The following is a 12445-nucleotide window of genomic DNA, read 5'->3' as shown; positions in this document are numbered from 1 at the left end:
ATTGACAAAGGTCATCTAGAGAGGCCATTAATAGAGATAATGTTCACCTGTACAAGTGACTGGGAGAGCAGAGCAGATTTATATTCCTTTCACAAATATTGGTAATGTATTCAGTGCATAATGTGACCATGCACAAGTACCAGGTTTAGACAGGTTTAGAGTTAGACATCATTTAAGGGTTGTTGGACATTCAACACGACAGACATTGAGGATGATTTGGTGTATATTTAAGAAATCCCCACCCGCAGCATTTCGTATCTTTACTCTTCAAACTTTATGTATACAGTATACATTCTAGACAGATCTACAGGTCTCCAACAGGTGACACCTTTGAGTTGTTATCGCTGACTTCTGTGAAACTCGGGTTGGGAGCAACCCATTCAAACCAGCGGCAATCTTTGTTTTGTCCCATGTGTTACTGTGGAGCAGTTGACACTTTTTTCCACCCTAACTAGCTTTGAACCATCCTCACTGACCTCTATTTGCATTTGAACACAACAACAAGCTTTGAAAGGACGATGAAAACACCACCGCTGAAGGAGTGGATGGATCACTGCTGACCCACATGTCAGGACTTGTTCTTATCTCTCATAAATGTGAGGCCATGAATGTAAAATATAAAATATATTAAGATATATATATAGAGATAGCAGTGAAAATTGAATTCATTCACAGTCTTGAAAGGTAAAAAGTGTAGTTTACGTACAGCAGACTGCAATAAAAGACCTGGTTATATTGTGCTTGGAAGGTCAGCATGCTAGCTAATGCAGACAACTTGTGTGCATTTACACTACATTTTACATTTTACAGACATAAATCACTTTGTCATTGTATAATTTCTACATTGTCTTTATTTCTGCCTCTTAGAAATGTTCAAGAACTAAAACTACTTAGAAAACTGGGCGGGGTACGCCTCGAACAGGCCTTCAGTCTGACACATTCACACCCCATTTACACCTGTGGGCATTTAGGAGTTTCCAATCTACACTACTCTGGGATGAAAATGGAGCAGACAACTGCTGTGATACTGGGAAATTCAGACCCGGGCTGTTTCACCACACCGCCATTCTCAGTACTTTATTTTGCACTTTAAATAAACAGAAACAAAAAGGCTAGTTTGTAGTTAGACAACCGTCAAATCTTATTTCATTCATTCATTTGATTACTTAAAGGGGTTGAGGATCATCCATCTATAATTGATCTCTTCTTAATATCCCAGATTGTGTGTTATTAAAGTAGTAGTATGTCATGTGTTGGAATTAAACTTTTACATCTAGTAGTAACTGACTGAAGTGTGAACAATGTGGCTGAACAGGATGTTAGATAGATAGATAGATAGATAGATAGATAGATAGATAGATAGATCGATCGATAGATAGATAGGTAGGTAGATAGATAGATAGATAGGTAGGTAGGTAGGTAGGTAGATAGATAGATAGATAGATAGATAGATAGATAGATAGATAGATAGATAGGTAGGTAGGTAGATAGATAGATAGATAGGTAGGTAGGTAGGTAGATAGATAGATAGATAGATAGATAGATAGGTAGGTAGGTAGATAGATAGATAGATAGGTAGGTAGATGTACTTTATTGATCCCAAATTGGAAAATGATTGTGTTACAGCAGCAGGTTATCCAAACAATGCACGGAACAGTAAATAAAATGCACATATCAGCACTAGAGAAATATATCCATCCATAAAATATAAAATATAAAGAATATTGGAATACACTATAAATATAGACGACTACTACAACTAGCATAAAAAAAATCTAAATTATAAACATAGAATAACCCACTATATACATTAGCAAAGTGTGCAAGATACTATGTTTCGTTCTTTAATAAAAAAGAAAAAGAATTGAGTTAGTAAATGTGCAAATGTAGATGTGCAAAATTCAACATGTGCAAGATTATTACACGAGCAAAAACAGAATGGAGCATAGTTGAGATAGAAACTGTAAAGCTGAATCGGTCCTTCCTGTATCAGTTTTTTATGAGATTTCTTTATCTGTTGTTACCCTAAGTAATAATAAATCCAGTTGAAGTCAGGTATAATTATATTATTTTAATGAATACTCAATGGATGGTGGAGAAAACAGACATTCCATCGTTGAAATGATATTTGGGACGTGTTTATATCAACTGTATTGTCAGTTTCCAGAAGCAGTCTTGTAATGAGTCCAAGCTTCTAATGTCAAATAATATATCAAAAAGTAAAGATCAGGTTGCACAGTTATTCTCCCATATAGCATGTTTATTTCCTCACTTTCATTGAAATTCATTTGGAAGAATAAACCTTTCATGTAAAATAAGAAAACTTGTTTGTCAACTTATACTTTGCTGCATTTTAGCTGCACTAATGACAGTTAATGTGTTGGTATTTGCAACACTTGTCATTATCTGCTTAGCTGTATCGATCCTGAACAAAGTGAGGGGACGGCTGCTTAAAAAAAGAAGAATGCATCTTTAAGGATTCAGTAATGAATGGGTGGAAAAGTAGCTTCATTCAGCTCCCTCCTCATCTTTCTGTGCCCACCCTGCCCCCCAGCACAACATTACAATGCAGGACTCCCACCCCACAACACACACACATTAACACACATTAACACACACACACACACTCCCTGCCCTGCCCCCTGAAGAACACAGGCAGGGGGTGGGTGTGTGCGTGGGTGGGTGGGTTTCCCCAACTATTTAAGCAGATTCCAACAGATGGTCGAGGAACTTTCCTCCGAGGGTCACGTTGCTGTTCCTCCCAGCTCCCTGTCTCCCTCTCAACGGACCTCACTACTTCTCTCCCCTTTCCCTTCCCCAAAAAACTCTTTCAACTCCTGGGACAAGCAGTTTCTCTTCCCCCTAACACAACCTTCAGAGGTTTCCCGAGGCCCTTAAACCTTTTTCTCTGCCGTCTCAGCCCCAAGAAGACAACTTTTCCTTCACCTCGGACCCAGAAACTTTTTGTCCTCCCCAGCCTTCCTCCACTGTGGGATCAGACATCCAGCTTCACTCAGCGAGGACGGTGGAGCCAACCATGCCCTCCGACTTTCTAACACCTTTCCTGGAACTGGATGAGGAGTTCTTTAAGGTGAGAGCAACCAAAGACAATTTAAACTTGTTATACATATCTGCCAACATCTAACTGTCTAGTACTACCATGATGACTCTCAACTAAGGCAATGCTAGTATTATTCTTCATGTGGGAAAAGTTGTAAGACTAATGCCTTATTAACTAACAGATGAAGTGGTTTTCTTTGAATACATCTCAACTTTATTTAGGAATATGGCCTCATTAATAATGCAATAATTCATTTCAGTTTTTGGAGGAAAATCTAGAGTCTGTAAATTTCATTTCTACTGCAGCTTTTGGTCTAGGGCTCAAATGTTTGGTTTAAAAAAAACATCTTTAAAGTATTAAAAACTGAAAGAAAAGTCTTGGTAGTTTCATGTTTTTGGCGTTTAAAAAAAAACATGTGTTGTTCATGTTGCACGTGCATGCGTTTACTTTGCAATCCAGTTAATCCCAGATTTAACACATCTTTTTCTATTTCAAATTTTTCATTTTTCATTCCATGAATCTGAACATGAACCTGTTGTACTCTTAAGGCCTAATTTAGTACATTCTCCAGACAAAACATAGTCCCACTTCTTAAGTAAATTTGTTGCTTTAGCTGCAGCTTTAAAAATCTCCTTTCAGCTCGACTTGGCCCTGCCAGTCTCGCTCCAGCGCTCCAGGAATGCAGAAAGCTCACATCTATTCTTCTCCTTTTGTGTGACAGAATTTCCGCGGCCTGGAGGCGACAGATGGCTCGCCTACCGGCTCGCAGCTGCAACGGCAGCAGCACAGTCAAAGAGTCCTGGGTTTCCAGCGCCGCCATTCGCTGTGCCCCGTGACCCTCCCCAACTCCAAGTTCAACCACAGCAGCAGCTCTGAGGTGACCGACTCAGCAGGCTGGGGGCTCAACGTGGCCTCCAACCAGGGGTGGAGCGGTGAAAGTCAGCTTCCCCGCTCCTCGCTCAGCCACATCCCCTTCAGAGTTGACCGCTCGATCAGCATGATCGAGGGAAACGTCAGCAGCTTGGGAGGCAGAGAGGACAAAATGGCTAACCTGTCCCCAAAACTGCTGCTCCCTCCACCAGGCTTCTGCCTCAGCAACACCTCTCTCCCCTCCATAGCTCCCCTATCTCCTGTCTCCAGAGACTCGGCGCCCTCACCTCACATCTCCACCCGGTACAAGACCGAACTCTGCCGTACCTACGAGGAAAGCGGGACCTGCAAGTACGGCGCCAAGTGCCAGTTCGCCCACGGCATGGACGAGCTGAGAGGCCTCAGCAGGCACCCCAAGTACAAGACGGAGCCATGCCGCACGTTCCACACGATAGGCTTCTGCCCGTACGGCGCCCGCTGCCACTTCATCCACAACGCCGATGAGATCCTTGGTGGCAACGGCGGCGCACCTCCTCCGAGACAGAAGATGAGGCCTCTGCTGCGTCACAGCGTCAGCTTTGCAGGCTTCTCCTCATCTCCTCAGACTTTCCAACCAGTTGAGGAGTCGCTGCCTTCCTCTCTCCTCTTCACCCGGGCCTCCTCCGTCTCCCCTCCTCCATCCTCCACAGGGAGCCCAGAGCTCCTCTCCCCTCTCTTCCCTGAGCCAGGGGCGCTGAAGCATTGTCCCTACCCCTTCTCTGGCATCACCGACCTGGCGGGCGACCGCGGTGATTCGTCTCTACGATTCTATGCCGTGACCGATTCTCTCAGCCCCAGGTGTGCCACCTCCACTTTCACCTCCAAAAAGCCAAACCTCCCTTATCACATCCCCCAGCAGCTGCCAGTCTCCCTGAACGGCCTCCCCGGCCTTCAGCGCTGCTCGTCGGCCGACTCCCTCTCTGAGGAAGGCTACACCTCCTCCTGCTCCCTCAGCTCTTCCTCCAGCGGCACAGAGTCGCCGAGCTTTGAGGGCCGACGCCTGCCCATCTTCAGCCGGCTGTCTGTCACAGACGAGTAGGGAAGGGTTTTACTGTAGGGCTGAATTTAATCAGGGATAGATGGTCTAACTGTTTAACACTTATGTGACGAGAATCTGGGTTTTATGTCCAGCAAAAATAGCAGCTTTGACGCATGTAATCTCTGCACAACATAGGGTGTTAATGAAACAGAAACTCCACTATCACAACTAAACATTTTAAAGTCACAAAGGATTAAAACGTTAGGTTTTCCGTTCCTCCCTAAATCCAGCCAGGTAAACGTACCTAACTTTGTGCATATTGCATTTCTCATCCAAGCAGTTGTAGCGCTGCTCAGTGTTCGTCCAGTTTTAGCTGACTTTTGTTTTATTGTTATTTGTTCTTTTATGCCATTGTTACTGCTGTATACTGTTGTATACCCATTTTTAGAGAATACTTGGAGGGTACTTCACTTTGCTCGGCATTTTGCCCATATGCTGGAAGTTCTGTGTGAGAATTTCCTGAACCTTGATTTAAGACGTATTTTTGCTGTTTGCCCTGTATGACTGGTGTGCTATCCATTTTTTTGTTAATTAGCATTGTTGTTTTTTTACAGATTTTATTTCTTACTTTAACAGTTTATAGTGATGCCAGCCTGCAGCACTTCTCCAGTCATATTAGGGCTCTCCGACTGTATGAATCTCTTGTCCACGAGTAAGAGGGTTAATAATAACTGTACGCTGTCACTGATTGGTTAATTGATTGGTTGTATGGCTGCGGCCACTTGATTGTATTTGTCAGTCATTTGAACTGCCTGGCAAGGATTCAGCTAAACTGCCTTAGCAAGAAAAAATAGCACAAGTAGGCAACCCACTGACTCTCTAGTTACCAAAGTTGATGTTAGAGTTCCCCTAACCTCCTAGTACTGTTAACACCTAGCCTAGCCTTTAACCCACCACAGGTACAGTGTTAGGATTTTATAGCTTAACACTTTTGTAGACTTATTTATTGCTTTTTGTATAATTTGTTTGATTGTGTTTATGCATTTTTTTTTTTATTATTATACCAGAGAAATTATGCTTTACTTATGCATTCATGATGTCCATCTGCTTGGTTTACACTATCCAGTAGCTTTAAGAAGGCTCGCAGGAGAGGAGAGGAAAAGGGGGAAGAGAAAAACATTTTGGCATTCTATATGTACGTATGTTGCCTTACTGGCTAAAAGGCCTGGTAGAAATCAAGACTCACTGGGTTTTTCACATTAAAAGCACGGCTACCGAGGATACTGCATCTGCAACGTCCTCGATCAGCGTTACTTTCTGCTGTTGGTGTGAGCATTCAGTGAGTCTACTCTCCTCTCCATTCAGCCTCACACCTCTGACTGCAATAACCTTTTTTTTCCAATTGTAAAGTAAAACGGTGGCGAAAGAGGGGTTCACCACTCACTCACGGCCTCAGTGTGAGTCAGCAGCGGTCAATAAAAGTGTGTGTTACACTAAGAAGAAAGAAAAATGTTAATGTTAGAGAAGAGTGTTACTGTTTCTGCTGCATTGTGGTCGTGGTGTGTGTGGTAATCCCTACCTTTTAAAAGAAATCCTGTGTGCTATCTTCTTCTCTTGTGATGTAAACAAACAGGTGAAAAGGTGACCTTTGTTTATAGTTGATTTTTATCTATCAGAGTTGCCTCGATGACAATGTGTTTGTAGGTCGACCTCTGTTGCACGCTAGCTCGCTAGCTTACCTCTCTGAGCGGCGGGTGAAATCAAGCGAGTTCAAAATGAAACCAGGCAACGTTTTGATTGTTTGCTTTTGTCATGAAATCAACTCAACCTGCCCGAAGAGTCCAGAGACGCTTCTTGTTGCTGTAGCTTATTGTTAGCTCCAACCTGGCAACAAGCCGTTTTTTTGTAACTTTTGTTAACTTAAAAGTCTTATTTATTTCTTTTGTTTTTCAAAGTGAAACCTATATTGTGGTGTTTGATACTGTGTTGTTGTTTTTTTACATAATTTAAGTGCATTTATTGTTTACATTCCATGGGTTATGTTGATATCCTAGCTCTTTATCTTAATATATTTGTCCCCCTTTTATTTCAAAATAAAAGTCTTTGCAAAAAATGAGCGCTGTCTTGAATCTCATTACACTTTTGTTTCGGTAGTGATTTGATTAAATCAACGATGTTTTTAGATATTTTCCTATAAATTAGGTCATTGTTATCTGGAGTATGAGTAAAAAAACAATAAAATAAAGGTATTAATAGTATACAACATAAATGAAAAGAATGAAATCCAACACTTTAAGACTGACAGTCAGCTCTTTCACTCTCTTCTCCCACATAAACAGCTCTAATTTAAATCCACATCAACCACACTGAAGCTTTATGTCTTCAGTAGTATCCTCACATCCCCTGTCCATGCTTAAGCATATAACACTCTCCCCCTCTGCTCACTCTATAAAAACACTTTCCTTAGCTCTGACATTTTTATTTCGTTTTCTGCAAGATCGTGTCTCATGACTCTATTAGCTTTGCTAGATAAGCAGTGCAGTTAAAGGCAGTTATACCTTCTGCAGAGAAAACTACTATTGACAAAATATCTTTATATTACATAGAAGAACATCCAGAATATGAGGTGAACATTAGAGGTGTAGGTTTTAGTGATGAATGAAACTCTTACGCTTGATTTCAGTGCAAATTTAACTTGTCATTTGGCCTGCTCAACTTGCTCCTCTATAAGTAACTTCAATAAACACAGAATTTATTTTGGTTTTTTTTGAGCTACAATATGAGCTACTGGAGTCAGATTTCTTGTAAGTGCTGTAAAAGATATGGACCTCTTTGTGGTTAACGTGATGGAATAAACCAAATGTTCCTCTTTTATTTTGGCGAAGCGTTCCCACGAGCATCACTTTAAAATGCTTGCCACTGCTTCTGGGGCCTTTACGATCATCTGTGTCTCATTGACGCACAAAAGGAACAAAGATTAACTCTTTCTGTTACTTGCGTTGAGGGAATCTCCCAGCCCTCCCCTCTGTGTGTGTGTGTGTGTGTGTGTTTATGTGATGTGTGTGTGTTGTGTTGTGTGCCGTGTGGGAAGAGGAGTGAGTTTTGTTGCAACTCGTCTGAACAGACCAATTTAGAGTGAGTGACACTGAGGAGAATGTTTGGGCAACAGATGCTCGAACAAAGACTTCTCGGCACACAATGGGGCACAGAGATACTTGTGACTGATTTCCATCTATTCACACAAAGTGGAGCAGAAGTTGACGTCCTCCCCTCTGTGTGTGTGTGTGTGTGTGTGTGTGTGTGGTGGAGGTGGAGTTAATTTGATATAGTGTTGGGCAGTTTAATCTATAACAACACTTTGCATTTTATAAACTGATCATAATGTTTTTATGTCAGATCTTAATCTGCAAAGTAAATACAGCTCTCAGATTAATATAATTGAGTAAAAAGTACTATTTGTCCCTCTGAGAGGTCGTTTAATAAATCAAATTTAGTTTGAATTTTACTTAAAGTGGTAATCTTTAAGATTTCATTCCTGAGGCCTGTACTACGAAGCGAGTTCAACATAGCCAGGGTATCTTCTCGTTATCTGGCTTCACTAACCCTAACAACCGAGATCCCGCTAAGCAGTCCTACGAAGGTGATTATCAACTCGGTAAATTAACCCAGGGTTTCTCTATCTGGCTGTGAGCGCGTTCACATGAACGGGGCGGTGTTTACAGCATATGACCAATCACAAACATGGACAAGTCTACTGACTTGCAGACAGACATTTCACTGTATAGTATGCAATTTGCGTACAATTGGTGTCATACTAAGGTTTTGGAAACACAAAATAAATCTTACATACTGTTTTAGCGTACTAAAAGATGTAATAGCATGTTAGTGTGGAATTTCAGATGCAGCCTATTAGTCTGAAGTCTTTTTGTTAATAAATGAGTTTCAAAATTTCAGAATTATGTGCATAGTTCCTTTTTTGTGTGTATATCAATGGAGAAAAAAAAATTGTTTTCCAGGAATGTCGCCACAGACACCCAGTTCGTAACACTGCAAACATATAAATATTGCAATGCTTTCATCACCATCACCATTCCATTCTCATGTGCAATATCACTGTTTATTGAGTGCAATATTAATGTCCATCATGTGCAATATTACTTACTTTACCTTTTTTATTTTACTTATCTTATTTACCAATTTTACTAAATGTATCTTACTTTATTGTTATTCTATTAGGCGCTGGTGCTAGAAATAGTACTTTTTATTTTATACACTTGAACTTGTTGTAATATTGAGCAATCTCTGGCACAAGAATTTATTTCGGGATTAATAAAGTTATATTCTGATCTTATCTTATCTTATCTGCTCAATCACCATTGTATTACTATAGATAGTGACTTAACAAACATTTATTTAAATGAAAATGATCAGGATTGCCAATGTAAGTTGCCTACATTACCACAACAAATCAAAGCACTGAAACTGCTCTCACTCCCGAATCACCTTACCGGACTTAAAATACTAACGTTAAACAACTAAATCCAAGTTATTCATTGTTTTATGGTGCTTTTAAAACAAAAAAATATATTTTTTTCCTGTGATTCCAACTCTAAATAAATAAATATACATAGTGGAACTCCTACACTTAAAAATGACATGAAACAAAAATATTTGTATTTGAGAAGCAACAGACAGCAAGACTTTTGAAGGCTAAATGTGTGTGTGTGCATTATGTCTCGATGCACAGGCAAAGGAGGCAGTTGGGGGCCTGTGTGTGTGTGTGTGTGTGTGTGTGTGTGTGTGTGTTGGCATTCAGCCGTGGGCAGGCTGAGGATTTCCCTCTGGTGAATGAATAACAGTAGAGTGAAGCAGGAGCAGACTCCCACAACCCCCATGGCTACTTACCATTCAATACCCTTGGTTGTGTCTGTGGGTGTGTGCATGTGTGTGTGCGTGTGTGTGTGCGTGTGTGTGTGTGTGTGTAAGACCTTAAAAAGGCCAAGGGCCATCCCTGTGCAGCCCCTCGACCCCTCCCTCCCCTCCTGGTCATGCAGGCCCTTTGTGTTCCCCTGCTTTCCCTTTTCAGTCGAACATCTGTATGCTAATGCAGCTCAATGGGAATGGACTAGAATCGTCCTGGGAGAGAGGGTGAGGGGCGGCTTCCCTGTGTGTGTGTGTGTGTGTGTGTGTGTGCATGTGTGTGTGTGCGTGTGTGTGTGTGTGTGTGTGTGTGTGTGTGTGTGTGTGTGTGTGTGTGTGTGTGCGTGTGTATGTGTGTGTGTGTGTGTGTGTGTGTGGATAGAGATGGGTGAATGAAGTGATTTGGAAGAATTCAGCAGCAGGAAAGGGTTTGTATCGGGCTTAGAGAGAGAGAGAGAGAGAGAGAGAGAGAGGGGAGAGAAAATGAAGAATTACTGATTAACGGGTAGCTCAGGAGGGAACGGATGGGTTTGGGTTTAAAGGAAGTGTGTGCATACGTGTATGCGTGTGTGTGTGTGTGTGTGTGTGCGAGGAGGGGTCTCTCTGAATTATCCTCAAATAGCCCACAAATCAAACAGCAGAGTTGTGTTGAAGCTGAAGCTGAACCACAGCAAATTGGTGCCAATTGGCCAATAGGTGGCGCTGTAGCAGCATTATCAATCCCATGGAAGCCTCCAGTTCAAGTAGCCGTGACATTTACAGTACGGTCAGCTATTTGCTGCATCCAAACAGACATAAAATGATTTTAAAGGAAGCACTGAGTCTAAAGCTTCTGACACACCAAGCCGACAGTCGGACAGTTTGAGGCCGTCGGTGAGCGTCTGTTGGTCTAGTTTCTGCGGTGTGTCCTGCACCATTGGCTCTAGTCTGCCCGTGTTGAAGTTTTTTTGGGACGATTCAGCGTGTTAAAACGGCGGCGGAGCTCGTCGGTGAGAGAAATCACTCTGATTGGCTGTTTTCAGAATTATGTGCATAATTCCATTTTTGTGTGTATATCAATGGAGAAAACTGCATTTGTTTTAAACAACAGATGTGTCATCTGGAGGAGTAGTAGTTTACATGGTCGCCATCAACCTGCAGCACACGTCCCCTTACCAAATAGAAGTTTATTCAAGTGTGTTATTAATATACTTCTTTTAAATTTAAAACAAGAGAGTCTACCTACAGTTTACTTTTTATATACTCATCAAAGATACACAGTACTTAACAAAATTATACTTAAGTATACTTGGCTCATACTGACAAGTATACAGAAAAGTCTAAGTATACTTGGCTTATACTTGTACTTAATCTTTTGATCAAGATATACTTAAGAAAAGTATAAGTAAATATACTTGTAGTATAAAAATGATTTAACTAGTAGTTTACTGCATATACTTTTAAGTGCACGTTCATCAACTGAAAAGTGGGCTATCAGTATAAAACTATAAACTATCAGTACAATACTTAAACTTAAAGTATACTTTCATAAACTAAAAAGTAGGCAACAAGTATATATAAGTATACTTGCAGTATAAAAACTATTAAACTAATAGTTCACTGAGTATTCTTTAAAGTGCACTTTCATAAACTAAAAAGTGGGCTATCAGTATAAAACTAGTAATCTATATCAGTACTTACACTTAAAATATACTTTTATAAACTAAAAAGTGGGCCTATTTAGTCCTAAGAAGTATTGAAATAGTACACTTACAAGTATAAAACTAGTAAACTATCAGTATACTTATAGTATAGTTGCAGTACAAATTAAGACTTAGATATAAACTAGTTGTGTACTCAAAGTGTACTATTCTTACACTTAAAGTACACTTAAAAGTATACTTTTATAAACTAAAAAGTGGGACAATTAGTCCCAAGAAGTATTGAAGTAGTAAACGTACAAGTATACAACTAGTACATTGATATTAGTGTACTTACTACATAAAGTATACTTAATTGAACTTTACTTAAGTATACTTCATAAAAGACACATCTTTGATTTAAAGGAAAGTTTCACAGTTTATTAAGTCTGTAAAACAATAGTCAGGCACCCATAAGAACAATAAAACACTCCTCTACAGTCTCCTGTCTGTGTAAAAACATATTCCAAAGCTGATATGAGGCCTCACTAGTTTGATTTAATCTCATTTTGGATGATGCCCACTTGATTTGTGGAACAGAGAGAACTGCTAAAGCCTCATATTAGCTTCAGATAAACGTTGAAATACAGAACGACGGGCGGTGGATATTGTCGCCCTTCACTTATATTGGAAGCACATTAATAAACAGTATTACACACTGACTTATAACTGTTAGGTGCTGTAAACTCACCCAACCAGCAGAAAAAACGACTGCTGCACTATTCATTTGAAGAAGTAAATTAAGTAATTTCAGCATTGAGCAAAGAGATGTAGCGAGGTGATTCCATCTAGTGGAAGATTCAGTGAAATACACTAAAAGCTGCTGTGCATGCATCCTCAGCTGGTGTTCATACAGATACTTATAACATTAATACTAACATGACTTGTGGTTAAAGA

General features: G+C 40.4%; 1 protein-coding gene across 1 annotated transcript; it reads left to right on the top strand.

Annotated features, from left to right (window-relative positions):
* The first annotated feature begins 2724 nt into the window (after positions 1-2724).
* LOC119492141 (mRNA decay activator protein ZFP36L1) lies at positions 2725-7055 on the top strand. Its single transcript, XM_037776534.1, has 2 exons — positions 2725-3091; positions 3783-7055. The coding sequence occupies exons 1-2, from the start codon at positions 3038-3040 to the stop codon at positions 5007-5009; spliced, it is 1281 nt and encodes a 426-aa protein (XP_037632462.1). The 5' UTR covers positions 2725-3037; the 3' UTR covers positions 5010-7055.
* Positions 7056-12445: the final 5390 nt, after the last annotated feature.

This window comes from Sebastes umbrosus, chromosome 7 (genome assembly GCF_015220745.1).
Source record: "Sebastes umbrosus isolate fSebUmb1 chromosome 7, fSebUmb1.pri, whole genome shotgun sequence".
Taxonomy (NCBI): Eukaryota; Metazoa; Chordata; class Actinopteri; order Perciformes; family Sebastidae; genus Sebastes; species Sebastes umbrosus.
The sequence above is the reverse complement of the archived record's forward strand: the minus strand, read 5'-3'. Positions and strand labels throughout refer to the sequence as shown.

What these genes read in the sequence shown, in the direction of transcription:
- LOC119492141 (XM_037776534.1), top strand. Translation starts at nt 3,038, where the DNA reads ATGCCCTCCGACTTTCTAACACCTTTCCTGGAACTGGATGAGGAGTTC. An exon ending in TGGATGAGGAGTTCTTTAAG is followed by an intron (nt 3,092 to 3,782) that starts GTGAGAGCAACC and finishes TTTGTGTGACAG; the next exon opens with AATTTCCGCGGCCTGGAGGC.